Below are 16,172 nucleotides of genomic sequence, written 5' to 3'. Positions count from 1 at the left end.
GCATTACAAGGGGCTCTCAGAGGAGCCTGCGTGCTTTCTCTATCTACAAGACGGGATTCCAGACATTCTGGTTGCCTTCCCGATGTTGGCAAATTCCTCCAGCCTGGATACCACCATGCTGCTCGGGACGAAGGGTCAGTCCCAGCGCACTGCGGCCATCCAGATGAAGCCGAGGACTCTTGCATCGCTCTCGGCTCTTGCTAGTCATTTGCAAATGATCACCTGATGCCTAATAGTTAAGTCAGTGTTTGGCTATTCAGTGTCCAGGCTCATTGTGCTGTCAGCAGCATGTGGCTAAGTTATAGACAGCTAGAGTGGATTGTTGTGAGCTGGCCAGTAAGAGCAGTCTCTCACTGGTGACTACTGAGCACCGCTGGAGCAGCTGAAGACTGGCTGCTTTGCTCAATCTTCACTCAAGACACTTTGACATGTCACAGTAGGGGGGATAATAAACTTAATGATGGCTGAATTCCATTTAGCTGCTCCAGTTTCAGGGTCCCCCCTGCATACGCCTTTTTCCCACACACGAGAGAGGTGGAGACAGCTGCAGGTGAAATAAGCTGGACATGAAACATGAAGTGTAATAAAACATTTAGGTTATCTGCCCGTTTTACCATTAGTCATGAATGTGGTAAATGACTAAATGATCTTTTCATTTTAACCTGACTAGTGAAGTGAATTAACCGCTCTCACATGTAGAAATGATTGAGCTACCACCTCCATGATGATGATGATGATGATGATGATGATGGTGTGGAAATGAGGCTTGTGAGTGCGGCTCCACAATAAATGAGATTTGTCAAACTGAAATCTGATACAAGGGATGCCAATGCAGTTTTAGCTGTGAAAACACTGAATTTATGCATCTGTGCCCCTGGTGTCGTGCATGCTGCCTCACACCGTCGATGGGGATTGCAGGTCATTTGTTAAGGTTAAAGGAGTCACAGTCCACTGAAGGCTCTCACACACACATAGAAGGACACAAACACACGTTTCCATGTCGCACAACTTTAATAGAATATTTTAACTAACTCTGTACAAATTGAAAAGAAAAATTGCGCAAGTAACAAATTGTGAATAAGAACCAGTTAAGGCCATTTGCTAGCACACGGTCCAATGTGGTAGATTTGAAGATGTCAACCGCGGCTCTGAGAGATCTGTCCAACAAGATCTACAATCGTTCTTTTTAAAAAGAGAGAAGGGGTGGGTTTTTATTTTCGCTGTAAGTTATTCCGCTGACCAGTCACCAGGCAAAAGGTGTCCGACTCAAACGGCCAAAATCCGAGTGCAGTATATAAAATACATTGGCACCCTCTTCAATTGGTTTTCCACAGACATTCTACTGAATCATTAGACAGTAACAGAAATATTTATATATTCTTAAACATCTTTAAACGCTGAATTAGATTACACATTTGTTATTGACAATTGGCAAAAAATTTAATAAAAGAGGACGGTGCGTTTTGTCTTTCATTTTGGCTTGTTGGCAACACAATTTACATTTGACCATCCCGCACGCTGTCCCATCGCTGACTTTAAATGACATTTGTTAAGAACTACATATATATACCAGAGGGGATGTCTATAAACCATCACAAACGGTTGCAGGTCAGCCACTGTGTCTGCTTGCGTGTGTCATGTTTTAGGGAAATATTCACCAGACTGGATGCGACTGCTTGGGCTGAGGAAATCCAACTAGCTGAAATCAACCTATGCAGAGAGAAAAGTCTACTTTTCAAACGTCTTCATCTCATAAATTGTTCTTTATATGCTTGTTAACGAGTTCAAAGAGCAGTTCAGGGGTCAGGGGTCAAATGGGGAAGAGCAATAAAATGACAGTTTTGAAAAATAACCACAGGCCTGTCACATGATCTGAATTAGTGGTGCGTGTCCACTCAAGTGCTCGGTTTAAATGCTTGTTAAGCCCAATACATGTGGGCGGAGGTGAGCAGTATTAATACAGAACACAATTCTTCAATGTTTGATATTCATTTGGATAATTAAAAAAAGCATGACTTGGCAGTATTCACGTTTTGTTGACCTGCTAAGCCCAAATAGGATTTGAGACAATGACGAGGAGCCTATTACTGTGGCTGAGCCTTAACAGTTCCCAAAATGCACCACTTCATACAGCTGCATGACACCAGAATAAATAGTCCAATGACATGACAATGAACATTTAAAAAAGTAAATTAAATTCAAAATGATACATTGTATGTCTCTTAAAAAACACCATAACAAAAGAAAAACACTGCAGCAACCCCAGTGAAAGATTTAGTCAAACTTGTTCAGCAGTTTCCTGGTAAACTCACACTTGTCTTGTTGGCATTAAAAAACCCTGAGTAACTGATTTATTTCCATGAAAACTAAAGTTGGGAGCCATTCCTTTCCTATAATTTCATTTTCCTCAATATGATGACGTTCTGAGGTTCTTGGCAGTAGTAACCTACTCCACCTTACCACAGAAGAAGACTGTCCCTATGTGATGCCATGTTATTTTAATTAGAGTAAAGTCACTTCCTGCTTTGAGTTCAAATGAAGCCAAATAAAAAGGGGTGAGATGGGCGCAAGACAAAAGAAAAAGAAGTCATGCACATAGTAAAAACGCAGTTTGGTTCGCGTTCTATTGCGTTCAGATGAGAGTTCATAAATGGGCGGGGCCTGCAAGAGTAGGAGGACTTGCTGATTGGCTAAGAACTGATTTGACGGACAGCAGGTCTCCACCTCCCCTGATCACCACGGTTACTGCTGTTTGCATTCGGCAGGCTGGGGCTGTTCTTTCTGCGGGGGGGCAAACAGGGAGAAACCAGGTTAGAAAACAGGAAGACAGATGGGTAACGAAGCCACTGGGCAATAACTACTAACTAGAGGAGACTAACAAGAAAATAGACACTAAAGAAAGAAAGAAACTTTTTTTGAGCTTTTACAGCAAAAGGAACAAATGTTAGAAACCTGGGATGGGACTACAGGAGGAAACACAAACAGAGGGAGAGAGCTAAGACAGGACAGGGAGAACAGAAGCTGCATCTACCAAAGATGTGAGATAAGGGTCCTAAACACCTCGGACAACAGGGAGATTCAAGGATGTAGTTAAAGAGAGTCAGCCAGAAAAATAAACCAAAGCCAGTGGACGAGACAGTGTGTAATGTTTGAGGGACGCCATCCTCATTTCTCCCTTACCTAGAAATGCATGGGGTGAGAATGATTGATTATGCCTGTAATGGAGGGGAATCCAGGGAAAGGAGAGACAACAATACACACAAGTTTAATTGTCACATCCAAAAAAAAAACGACATAGTGTGAGCACAGTGAGACATTGCTGGAGCTGGTGAACGAGCACACTGCATTCCTGCAGCAAAATGAATAACTGATGAGCTGAGAGAAGGAACCACGAGAGGAAAACTCAACACAACGAGCTACTAAAGAAACTATGTCACACACAAAGCAGCATTGTTGGTCACTCCTGATAAAAACTGCTCACAGGCCACATTTTGCACATACTATCAGACTGGACTAGCTCATAATACAGAAGGGTCATCTGAAATAAACCGTCAGCCAAACTATACACATAATAGACGGCCCTTTCACCGACTGTCATTACATAATAATTTGCGGCCAATGGTCTGAGAGAGAGACAGGGCAGAAACAGAAAACATTTGCCACATGCAGGATGCACTATATGAATGAGCTGCTGGTGGATATTTCAGATACAATTAAAGGGCACTCTGACTCTCTGACTGTGTGAAGGAATACTCAGTCTCCTCGTGGTGGGTCTCTAGTGAAAGAGGCTTCAAGCAGCAAGTTTAGCTGGAATACACTTCATGTTTTATTACTTAATTTTCAGTGGGCTCTCTGCACCAAATAGCTATAAATCTTTTATGCCCTTAACAGCCAAATTACAGATTATGTTTGGGCTTTGTGTTAATTAACTCATGCTTAGTGCAGCACATGTAAATGGTATCATCAGTTTGGAGGGGACAAAGAAGTCACAGATACAGACGTGTGATGATTTTGCAATTAATTCGCAAGCAAACGTTTTAAAGTGGATAAAACACAGATTATGTTTTATTCTGCTTTTGAGTTTCTTTTCTTCCATCAGGGCGGCGGTTCAGTCTCAACAAAAGGTAGAATGAATGGATACAGATTGTCCTTTGTTCCATTCTGCTATTTGTTCTTTGAACAAACTATAACGACGGACGTCACTGTGTCTGTATCTTGCTGTGGTTCAGTTGTAGCAGTACTGACTTGTAGCCTTTTGTAGAATGTACTATGAATGTCCGTCATGTTTACAGTGTTCACAAGAATTCATACTGACCTTGGGTTCAAAGTCTCCCTCATCATCATCATCATCACCCTCCTCATCTTGCTCCTGAGACACAAAGTCAAGATGATTATAAGAATCTGATTTAACAAAATGTGTACTAGGACTGATTTTACATGGTTTAGCAGTGATTTGTATGGTTGTGCAGACTCAAATCCTGTGTGAACAGCGATAATTGTCATATCAGAGCAAACTGGGTGTGTGTCAGTGTCATATTACTAACCTCTTCATCTCCCTCTTCCAGCTCCTCCTCTTCAAACTACATAAAAAAAAGGAGACAGTGAAAACACACCCACATGTGGTACAACAGTGACGACAATTTCAGCTTGTACGTCCTTGGGAAGGTTTCAGTCTGAAAACATCCTATCTTGTGGCTTTTTCTTTCTTTGTGTGTGTGTGTGTGTGTTTTAGAGGAAAAACACTCACACTCTCGTCATCTTCCAGGGCCTCTCCAGTGAAATACAGCACTGCTCTGGGAACTATTCTCTCACGGAAGAAATGACCAATCTCAAAGTCTGTGGCTAGGGTGAACTCAGAGTCTTCGTCCTATAAACCAAGAACACAAAGAGAGCGTTTCAACGCTACACATCCAACAGGCTGATGGTGATGGAAGACACAATAAAATGGGTGGTGATTTTATGATTATAAGAATAAACTACATTTTACTCACCATTTCTCCATCTGGTGAAGCTGTAAGGGAAAGGACATATATTATATATTATTTAATCAATAAGCACCTCAACACGCTGCTTTACAGTGACTGTAGAAGGCAATAAAAGGTATGATGAAAAGGGGAAACGGGGCTTTAAAAGGGAACATTCATTTTAAAATTACCAGTTAAGCCAACAAGTGGATATTAAATTTGTTTTATAGCTTTCGTTGGGGCCGCTTTGGGAATACCTGTGATTGAACCAACATCTGACAGCCCATTTAAGGCAACAACTATGCTTATCATCAGTGACATCTCAATATGAGGTCAGCTCATCCATAGACAGTGACGGGCTGTTAGCAAACAGCTATGCTTCACCACCCTGGTAATAACCTCACTAAAGGTGACATCATTACATTCTTCCTGTTCTTTCAACTGTACTGTATTAGAGGGAACGGCTTTGTTACAAGTCTCTGTGATAGAAGAGATACAAAAATGTACTTCCTCCAAGTGCAGACATGAAAAGGTGTGTTTATGTCAATTTGTTGCCGTGGTCACAAAATGACAAAAAGACCAACCTCAACATTTCCCACTGTCCCATCAAAAGCAGCATTTGCTGCAGCATCTACTCTCCAGTCCAACCTAAAAACACCCATCTGTCATATAAAGAAATGCCCAATAAATCTTGTTCACGCATCCACGGACTGCACAGCAGTGAAGTCACATGCTTTCTTTGCGCGGGTTCATATGATCAGTGAGTGATGGCTTATTCACATCACAGCCCCAGAACTGCACAACTGAACACACTCAACAAAGAGCTATTTATATGCCCCAGTCATCTACAGAGGATATGACTGAACCAGTAAGTCAAACACTTTCTCAGCCAATGATGAGGGATTCGGTCAACTTCTCAAAGTCAGAATAAGTCCAGGCATGTCAGACGGGTAAGTTGACTGAGCAGGAAAGACGATCCAGTCATTATAATAAAGGTGTATGCTGCCTAATTTAGTGATCCTTTGAGAGAACATGACTCATGTATTTGCTTTAAGGGATCTGTCACTGCATTATCAATCTGCTATTTATCAAAATGAACAAAAGGAAATCAACAGGGGTGAAATAGATGACAAAGATGTGATTCTTTCACCACTAGTCTCACAAGTTTGCCTCAAATTGTGGGTCAGTCATTTATGTGTCAGTCATTAAGTGATTTAAGTGCCATAAAAACTCTCAAGGCTGGAAAATAGTAAAAACCAAAGATGGTGTAAAAGTTTGATGGTCCAGGGAGCTCGGCTTCACGTTCAAACTACAACATCAGGGGGCAACAGACATGCTGACTGCAGAGCCGCTGACACAGACCAAGTGTCTGGCCCCACCTGCTGTTGAATTCAGCTTAATGCAGGCACCAAAGAAAAACCACATGCTAGTGTCGTAAAACTGCCTCCAGATAAGCACCAACACATTGACTGTCAAGCAGGTGTAGGTGTATGTCTGTGTGCTACTCTGCCAGTGATTTTAGTGATTCAGGGTTTGCTCAAGGAGTTTGCGTACACAGGTGACAGAGCAAAGCTTTGAATCTAAAAGGTTACTGCTATGTGAGCAACCAACACAAGTTGCTGAAAAGAAAGAATATGATTAATTGCTTTTAGTGTTTAAACCGCCTGAGAAATCCACTATATTTCATGTGTGCATTCCTGTGTGCGTTCTCACCTTTGACAGGGTTAAAGAAGTTGAAGAAAGAGTCATTGGGGACCTGCTTGGTAACAGTGCGGACGGTGCCACGGCCTTTATGCTTCTGCTTCTTCTTAATAGTTTTCACCGTCACATCCTTCCCCTTGTGCCAGTCTATCTGACAGCTAGAGAGAAGAGATGTGCAAATAAGTGAGAGGCTGCAAAGACGCAAAACAGGTAAAGGTTGGAAGAAGAGCCAAGAGGAGGCTGATATGTGGGATGTTAGGTAAAGAGATATTAATATAGAGAGAGAACATACTGTTTAACCACGCAATCTCTATTTATTCCTTCAACCTCAAAATCAGAAATCATGAGTTAAAGCCACAGTTGAACAACTGTAGGTGATCGTGTGTGTTCCCTTACCCTTCACAGTCAATGATCTCTGGCCCCTCGAATGAGAACGGGTCTGAAGCATCAGGCTCTGACTTCATCTTGTAGACTTTAGTGAGGACTGCATTGTTGAAGTAACCATTGGGCTCGAAGTGGAACTCTAATGTGAAACTCTGTGGCAGAGAGAGAAAGATCATTTCACTCACCATTTTATTAGTTTATTCATTTGGACTGATTCATTATTACAACATGGTGATCCTGACCATTGGCTGTCCTGGCTCAGAAAACTTGACTTGAATATCTTTCAGGTGCTTTAGGATGGGCTCATCATGTTCCTGGTGGTAGATAAACACATAAGAGACACGACATTGTTCAGATGTGGTGTGACGGTGTTTAAAGGCATCAATCAGATCAATCCTTTAATCGTACCTGTAACATGTCACTGAGCATGTCCACACTCTTGAATATGGTGAGCCAGAATTCAGGGATGCCTTTTGGGTCTTCCTCTGGTGTGGCTTCTTCTTTCTTTGCATCCTCAATAGCAGCTTTTTCCTTTACCTCCTCCTACGGGCAGTGGTGCAGAGCACTCGTCAAAATTTGCTGTTCACAAAAATCTAAACAATTTAATTTGTTAAGCTTACGAAAAGTCTCACTGAGATCAAGACCTTTAACAAGACACAGATCTTATGTGTACAAAGAAATCAGATCCACAGCCATCAGTTTGTGAGTCTAGTGATTCTCATTAAAACCACATTTTCCACTTCCCCTGTTGTTTCCTGTTGGACATGACCCCATTCGCGTATTTGTCCAAATGTCTGTTTTCCCCTGTTTGTTTGACTAAGGAGACAGATGTTGAAAATGAATTCTCCTGTAGGTCTTGCACTCATTCCTTTGCAGGCCATGGAGAGAAAACCTTTGTGCTTAAGTTTCTGCTGAAAACAGATCTTATCTTAATCAAGTAATTTGGCAGTCCCATACTATCAAAGTTTGGCAGCAAGTGCAAACTTACTTGGCATTGGTCACATCATTCTGTTAAGTAACTCAAATCCCCTCCATCATGACATTCTGCGTTTAATAACATCATATAAATCCACTCTTATATCACTTATTATTTTAAGGCGGTCTGTGGAGTTCAAAGAAAAATCTCTTTTCCTTTGGTGCGGACAATGAGAAAAGGTTGAATTTTTCAAAGCTGCACTTACAGCTAGCTCCTCCTCCTCCTCTCTGTCACTGTGCCATTCACACTCTTCATCTGTGGGTTCCACTGTTCCTGTGACAATATCTCGTCTCTGCGACACACACACACACACACATTACAACAAAGTTTATCATTTTAGAGAGTGAATTGGGAATGTGTGTGTGAAAGGAAGAAGAACAAGCATTCATTTGATAAGGCTGAATTATTTTCAGCTAGGACACTGAAATCAACACCGTTTGACAAAAACCCACACACACTCACCCACTCACACACTCACACACTCACACACACACACACACCACAGACAGGTGCAGCCGGATTACAGCTGCCAGTCTTCAGTGTAACTAAGAATGGCTGAGTTCTTGTCACTAGCTCTGGAAATAGCCTTGACTGACAAAAGAGCAGTTGACTACTCGTTGTAGCAGTTTTCAGTTTAGCACCACGGATGAGTCCCCACTGACCTAAGATCAGACCAGAGAGACATACTTCAACACCCACTAGTGCAGGACACATCACAAGTGATTCTTAAATGTTTTACAAAAATAATCATTTGTTGTCTTTTTTTCTGGTCTTGGCTCAGTTTGCGATAACATGAGAAAATTCTGTATGTGTGGCTTACAGTAAGGCACAAAGAAAAAAGTTCTGTTATAAAAACATTATTCACTGTACCTTCTCAAACAGAGGCTGATAGAGGGCAGCATACTTCCTCTCTAGCTCATGGACCTCCTCGTAGAACTTTGCCTCTATGTTGGCACATTGCACCTGTAGCCTTTTCAAGGCATGCACTCGCCTCTTCACTGCTTTGGGAAGCATGCTATATGAGAGGGGAGAAACATGACGATTGATGTGAATCTAAGTAATTCATTGTAAATGTACCATTATGATCTATATTTTTGAGCTACAACTTTTACTCTGAACCAGTTCTTACACAATATTTGATCCTTTTTAACCAGCGAGTTCTCAGGGTGTTGGGAACCATCACAGGATGGTAAGATAATTTCGTTTATGTTTATGCGTGGTAGTGTAGAATGTGTCACAGTGGTACTGTATCATTTACCAGCAATAATTCAATAGTCTCATTCATTAACTTTCTTTGTTGATCAGAAAATAATAGCAACAGTCAATAATCTAACAAAGAAGTTTTGTTTTACATGTGAGAAGGGGTTTGGCTGTTATGCATAAGTGCAGAATAGTTTCATGTATTAATCCTAAATTACATAATCTGACGTGATTTTTCAGACATTTAATTTTGGAGCCTAAGTAGTTAATGAGTATTAAGTATTTCAAACAAGTTAACAGAATAACCACAAGTTGATGTCAAAGTCACAATCAGTGAGGGTTAGGTTCCAATTATATACATGTACTACTGACAACTGTGACCAAAATTTTGGAATTTTCAAATATCCATCTAATCTGTGCCCTAAGAACACACAAACAACGCTGAACGCTGTGTGCCAATAATGCTTAAGATATTTAATTTAAAAATAATTACACTACAGTATAACATTAGAGGTAAAACCAGTTACTATTCTGCACAGTACCAACCTAACTTGTCCGTCAACTGACAACCGTGAGCAGCAGCATGTTGTAACCATTTTTTATTTTTTTTTTACCTTACTACCCTTTATCTCACTTAACCCTTTAACTTGCCTTTCCAAGAAGTGGAAGTTAACAGGTCTGTCCATCTGCCCACCTGGATTTTGCATCACTTGATCCACTTTACCTGCCCAAGTAACAAGAAAGATTACTGCAGGCATTACACACCCCAAAACAATACCACACCACTCATAAGTAAATACATTTTGCACCTGATAAGGTTCATTTTTGTTAATATTGTGTAAGATTTGTTGATTACACTTGTTTTTTTTAATGAACAATTCAAGATTCACTTTGTAGTATTATGTCTTTGCTACATGTGTACACATACATAACAATATATACACAACAACTAATGTTACACTGAGTCAAAGCAGATTAACCAATTTCCACTGGATATGTAAATCAGCACGGCAAGTTAACTTAAAAATAAGTGTGCCTTTACCTTTATTGGCGTCCATTTCTGAGTGGCAGCTCCTTCCTCTAATAAAAACAGATCATTTATATTAGACGTGTACTAATTATGAGTCATTGATTAATGCTGACAGAATCATGAACAGAGTGAATGAGAAAAATACTGCCTATTTTAACATTACAGCACCCGCGTCATTTAATAGTTCATCTACATGTGGGACGTTTTTCGTTGCCACAAAAGCGATAGTGTTAAAGTTTCACTCGTACTCAGGGGTCAGCTATTAAAACCAGAGAGAATAGCTGAGCTAACTTGGACCGATCAGCAGCAGCGCTGGTGTTCAGCGAGCGCAGGCCGATGACGCATTGACATGCTAACGGCAACTAGGCTAGGCTATGACCACCAAAGTTAGCACCTCCACATTTACAGTCACCAACACGACTGTCGCCGCCTCTGACAGTCACAGAGGGCCACTGATAAAACAACATCAAATGAATCTACACGCTTACATCGGTCTACCAACAAGCACATAATAATAATCACCTCGTTTGGGCGGTGCCAAAGATCTGACAGCAGCTAACAGGGCTAGCTAGCAACAAACTGCTAGCCAACGTGCTACGAACAATACTTTAGCTAACAGTGAAGGTTAACACTTTACATTAACCTTTTCTCCTCCACTAATATGAGACAACAAGGATACTGTAAGAGTGGGTTAAACATCACTGCTGTGTATTCCCAATATGTAGATAAAACTGACCGTTAGGGTTGAAGCGAGCTAGCCAACTGACAAGCTAATGTGAGCTAGCTACCGTTAGCTCGCGGGCTAACAAAAACACGGAGAGTGAGGGCAAAGTTCACCGGTGTTCTGTCAGGTTAGAGAAGCAACACGAAACGCAGCCGGTTGACGGCTCGGCCCGGCAGCACATACTCGTATAGATGAAAGCTTTGTGCTCATGAGCTGTTTTGGCACTCTTACCTGTAGCTGAGCCGGATTCTCGCTGGTCGCGTCGCTCACGCGTCTTCGCTTCAACCCACACGCGCGAGTAGCACACGCGCTCCAGCATCCTGCGCTGTGATTGGACAGCTGGTGCTGCGTTCAGGCGCTACGTCCAGGTGCTGCGTTCAGGCGCTGAGTTGCGACAGCCTCACTGTTGCGGAAGAGACAGCATCATTACTCAATCGTCTCTGCTGTCTGAGATAATCTCATATAATCTCCTGCAAAATAATCGGGGCTAGAGAAAAGAATAGAGCGCTTTTATTTAAGATGTCACTCACACACTCACCTCTGAATTCCAAATAGTGATTGCCAAATTTATGGTCATATATGGTCATGAATTTATTTCTGAGAGCTCCATATGAATTCGCAAATCTTAAATACAACTTTTGACCCACATTAAATAAGTGCTTTTGGTCGTGAGTGATAATAAATCTCAAGATTTGTGAGGTTCAGGAGAACTCTTGAAATAAGACAAACAAACATTTTTGTATAGTCTACAAAAAAGTTTAAATAGATTTTAGTCTATTGATCCAAGTTGCGCAAGTTGTGAATTCTTATTTAGATTATTCACACATATATTTATTCATTTGGCAGATGCTTTTGCACGAAAAAAAGCCATCCTACATTCCTACATCAGATTTACACAGATAATATATAGACCACAAGAGGGCTTTATAGACCTGTGTTTCAACAGTGACTCCATTAGTGTTTGAACACTGAAAGAGGCTCGATTATTCCATAAATGTAGTAATCATTTGAGAGGTGATGCGTGTGTCAAGGTGAGTGTTATTATTCTTACATCAGAAAATAGCTTTTCTGTACTATGAAACAACATTATCATTGAACGAAAAGCTGAAAAGGCATCAACAAGTGCTGGCAGTTATCCTTCACAGGAACGAAGCAGAGGAACAAGTACTATCATTTACCTGCTTTGTCAGATAACATCAGTGTTTTATTGGATTGAAGTGATGACATTGAGGGAGATTTTAAATATGTGTGACAGAGCTTTCAAAGTGGGAAGTGGTGATGGCTTTGAGCCATTTTCTGTCAACAACATTTGTCAATGGACAGCCATATTTGCTGTTCTTCTCTTGTCATTGGAAATCACATCTCAAATTAGAATATCTTCAGCCTTTTCACATTGTATTTATTTAGAAACAATCAGACTTTTGTTCATATACAGTACTTCACCGATCCACAAAAAGTTTTTTTTTTTTTTTCATTTTCGAAATGTGGTTTTTGTGGAAAGAGCTCATTGGGTAACAGACATAAAACCACTAAAATCTGTCTCTCTCTGGTAACTATCAACCACTGCGTAGTCTACACACTTGAGAGGAAGTGACAGCAATGGAGCCCCTCAGGGAACGATCGTAGCGACCAGGCTTGGTGCTTGTCACAGTGTGACATTTACCAGCAGGGTCTGTACTCACAGAAGAAATTAAATGTGATTGTGTAGCATTTGGGACGAGCCAGAGATCTAAAAACAAATGTACGGTAATCGCTAATCTTGGAAATGTGGGGAGATTGTAGTGTTTTTTTTTAATGGAACTATGGCTAAATGGACAGTGGAGCTCACTGAGCACTATCACCCCAGCGTAATGTGGATTTTGGAGTTGCTGCCACTAAATCAAAGAACCAAAATGACTTTAAATTCAGTCATTTAAAAGCCTCTGATTTCTTCTGTTTTGTGACCCTCTGCAGCAGCTGTTGAAGTGACAGTGATATTGTCAAGACAATTGTAACACCTGCAGCTCCTGCACAAAGCTGTACTTTATAGCGTCAGCCTGTCAATAAATCCCAAACTCCCAGATTACACCCCCTCTTCTTCTTTTGTGCCCTGCCCCGCTGAGTGGGCAGAGGCACACACCTGGCTGTTAAAATGTTACGTGTGCTGTTGCGTCTCCATATGTTTAGTCAAAGGACCAGCTGTGTGTACACACATTCCAGCGTATAACAGTGCGAGTGTTTGCACTGCACATCTAGAAGACGCGAGATAAACACATTCTGTCAGATCGACTGATAGAAGCCAGACTTTCAAACACTGTATAAGACACTGGCAGCGTGTCTGTAAATTACTGAAGGATCACTACAAAACCGAACAGACTTAAAAAAGTGAGATCCATTCTCTCCTCATACACCACTCTTTGTCTTGAATAGCAGGTTGTTGTAAACTGGAGGGTTTGCAGGAAAACATCACAACATATTTCACAACTTCCAAGACTCCTCTGCCTTTACCATGTAATAATAAGTGTAGCCCAAAGACAAATGTGCCCTCTCCCTGACCCAAACCTCTATGGGTCAAATATATGTTATATGTCACTAAGAGTAGTACAGACTGTCTCTTCTCTCTTCTCACTTTATCCTTTTTTTTTTTTTTTTTTCTTGTTTTCACTTTCAAACCTAGCATCTAAGCGGCAGTTCACCACACACACTCTGTTTCTTAATATTTTACTTAATATTACATTATATTTCTTTTCTGTCTGTCCATCCTGGTAAAGTGTCTCTGTTGCCTGTCTTGATTTTTCATGCTGTTTTTCCTGTGAAATTTTTCTTGTGAAATGAACGAAATTGTGACTTTGTGCAATATAAACAAAATGGACTTGACTTGAATAGGTTTTAGCAGTTTTTGAGTTGTGTCTTGATGTCTTCATGGCAGTCAGGTTTAACTTCTCTCATTCTCTGTTGGAGGATGACTTTTACGGGTGTATCTAAAGACAGCATAGAAGTAGCACATTTCATCAATTCTCAGCCCATGCAGTCTTAAATCCTGAATTTCTGAGTTTGCATCTTCTTCCCATCTTTTCTTTGGTTGCTCTGGTTTGTTCTCACAACTAAAAAAACGTACAAGTTAGCGGAACAGAGACTCAAAATTGTTGACAGGCGTGAATATGTTGGTCAGATGCATGCTTGATTAGGCTTTGGCCCCTGTGACCATGAATAGAAATACGTGGGCAAAAACAATAAATGAGTGGTTGAACTTTTGCATGTAATTGCCAACACTTTTTCATGCATTGATTAGTCAATTCCTCAGCATCGATTGGTTGAATGTGGAAATGAATGTTGCACACAGACCCGGAGAACAATCTGCTTATCATTTACAAGCACTCCAAATCAATATTTTTACATTTAAAAAGAAAAGTAGAGTTTTTGTCTACTGTATGCTGGTCATGGAAAACGTGTGGTCTGGACTCAGCCAAGGTGGTCTAGCCAATGCCTCTGCTGTAATTTATTGTTCTCTGTCTTTTGTTTTTGTGTCCTTGTTTCTCACTTGTCTCACAAGAAAAGAATTGACATCCTCCTGAAAGTGGATGTCATGACAGCCCTGGTCATTTTCCGTTGATTGAACACGTAACAACAGCTACGCCTCATCCCACTGGGGTATTGGTTTTGTGAATGAAGTGGCCAAACTCCCAGATGGCAGTATTGATATGACCAGGAGAACAGGGCAGTGTTTACGAGCCATCCTGCCCCTGCATCCTCTGTCGTCCATTAAGCCCCTCTCTTCCTAACGCATGGGTAATGGCCTATCTGTACACCATAATCAGACAGACACACACGCACACACTGACTGTAAAAAGCCATCAAAATAAGACACACAAACAAGCGCACACACAGCTAGCAGCCACATTGACACAGCTGCAGTCATTATTCACAGGAGGGGGTCTTGGGCGGTGTGGTTGGGGGGGTGAGAGATGAAAAATGGCAAGCGGAACTACTACATCTCCTCTGAGGTGACTGCGTCAGAAGGCCCTGCATGCGTAACAAATTCAGCAGAGCCATCGATCCAACTTATGGCAGGCTGAGTTCTCTGCTCACGCTTTACACGCTTTGAGTGCAATTTACTTTCATCTGCCCCGATAAGCAATTTCTATCATGACATCGTGTTTGATTGTTTTTTTCTATTTGTTGTCCTCTGCTGTCTCCATCAGTCTGATTCTGCAACGACAGCTAAACCTTTTAGGCACCAACAAAAACAACCTGTAACACCTACCATCACACATGCAGACACACGCACAATGATGGATTTTGTATGTTGACAAAATGTAAATGACTTATGCCTACTCACCCCCTATAATTTCAGCTTCACAATTTTGACAACAAAACAGGGTTTATTCCATTTTTGACAGTTTAGGATTTCATGTCAAGGGCACGCTTACTTTCATAATTTCCATTATTAATGGAATAAGTCTGCAAATATAACGGTTATGGGTCACTCTTTTACAAATCCCCTGAAGTCCCAAAAGATGGACTTGCATGAGCTGGACAGTAGCAAACATTTTCTCTTGTGTGCAAGTCGAAATCTGTTTCTGTTGCCTCAGTATGAAGACATGTGGGTTTGTGTTTCTGAAGCGCTGCCTGCCTGTAGGGATGGACGAGCCCAGTCACTTCTGTGGCTCATCACAGAAAGCAAATCACAAGTCCTGGAAACAATAACCAATTTGTAGCCCTCAGTGAGCCCGACATGCACTGGATAAACAGCCTTTTGCTAGATGTGGATTTTTCCTCCTATAATACACCCTGATGCCTAACCCATTGTGTAAATATTTCCATTTAGTATATTGAAATCAGCCTTAACATTTCTGTGGAATTGAATACACTCAATGCTGCACAAACGTGGAAAATGGTGTTGGATCATCCAGGCAAACAACACATTAGGTCACCCTATGCTTTGAGCTGAAAGATGGCCACACCTGTCACATCTTTCTGCTCAAATTTGGCAGCCTTTTTAAACCCTTTGTGGGTTTAAAAAGGACACAAAGCAAATAGGTTTAGAGCAAAGTGAAAATTTTTGCATCTGAAAACTCTCTCAAAACCAGGTAGGCAAACTTTACCAGGTAAGGGGCAGGCGAAGAATCAAAGTCCAGGAAAACAGGCAAGGGTTCAGGTGGCAAAATACTGTAAATACAGCTAGAGTAATCAGAGGGAATGGGGAGCAGGTAA

At 41.2% G+C, this 16,172-nt stretch overlaps 1 protein-coding gene across 2 annotated transcripts; it reads right to left on the bottom strand.

Annotated features, from left to right (window-relative positions):
* Window positions 1-992: 992 nt before the first annotated feature.
* On the bottom strand, window positions 993-11,300 carry nap1l4a (nucleosome assembly protein 1-like 4a). 2 transcript variants are annotated; one of them, XM_070830439.1, is made up of 15 exons: window positions 11,211-11,300; window positions 10,268-10,305; window positions 9,877-9,949; window positions 8,896-9,040; window positions 8,231-8,317; window positions 7,458-7,592; window positions 7,292-7,363; window positions 7,062-7,201; window positions 6,678-6,823; window positions 4,992-5,011; window positions 4,748-4,867; window positions 4,545-4,580; window positions 4,316-4,369; window positions 3,181-3,215; window positions 993-2,781 (listed from the first exon to the last, which is right to left on the bottom strand). In XM_070830439.1, the coding sequence occupies exons 2-14, from the start codon at window positions 10,281-10,283 to the stop codon at window positions 3,210-3,212; spliced, it is 1,050 nt and encodes a 349-aa protein (XP_070686540.1). In that variant the 5' UTR covers window positions 10,284-10,305; window positions 11,211-11,300; the 3' UTR covers window positions 993-2,781; window positions 3,181-3,209. The 2 variants fall into 2 exon arrangements, with proteins under 2 accessions (XP_070686540.1, XP_070686539.1); XM_070830438.1 differs by lacking the exon at window positions 3,181-3,215.
* Window positions 11,301-16,172: the final 4,872 nt, after the last annotated feature.

The sequence above is a fragment of the Pempheris klunzingeri genome, chromosome 5 (assembly GCF_042242105.1).
Source record: "Pempheris klunzingeri isolate RE-2024b chromosome 5, fPemKlu1.hap1, whole genome shotgun sequence".
NCBI classification, from domain to species: Eukaryota; Metazoa; Chordata; class Actinopteri; order Acropomatiformes; family Pempheridae; genus Pempheris; species Pempheris klunzingeri.
Note: the sequence above shows the minus strand (reverse complement) of the source record. Positions and strands in the feature narration are given on the sequence as shown.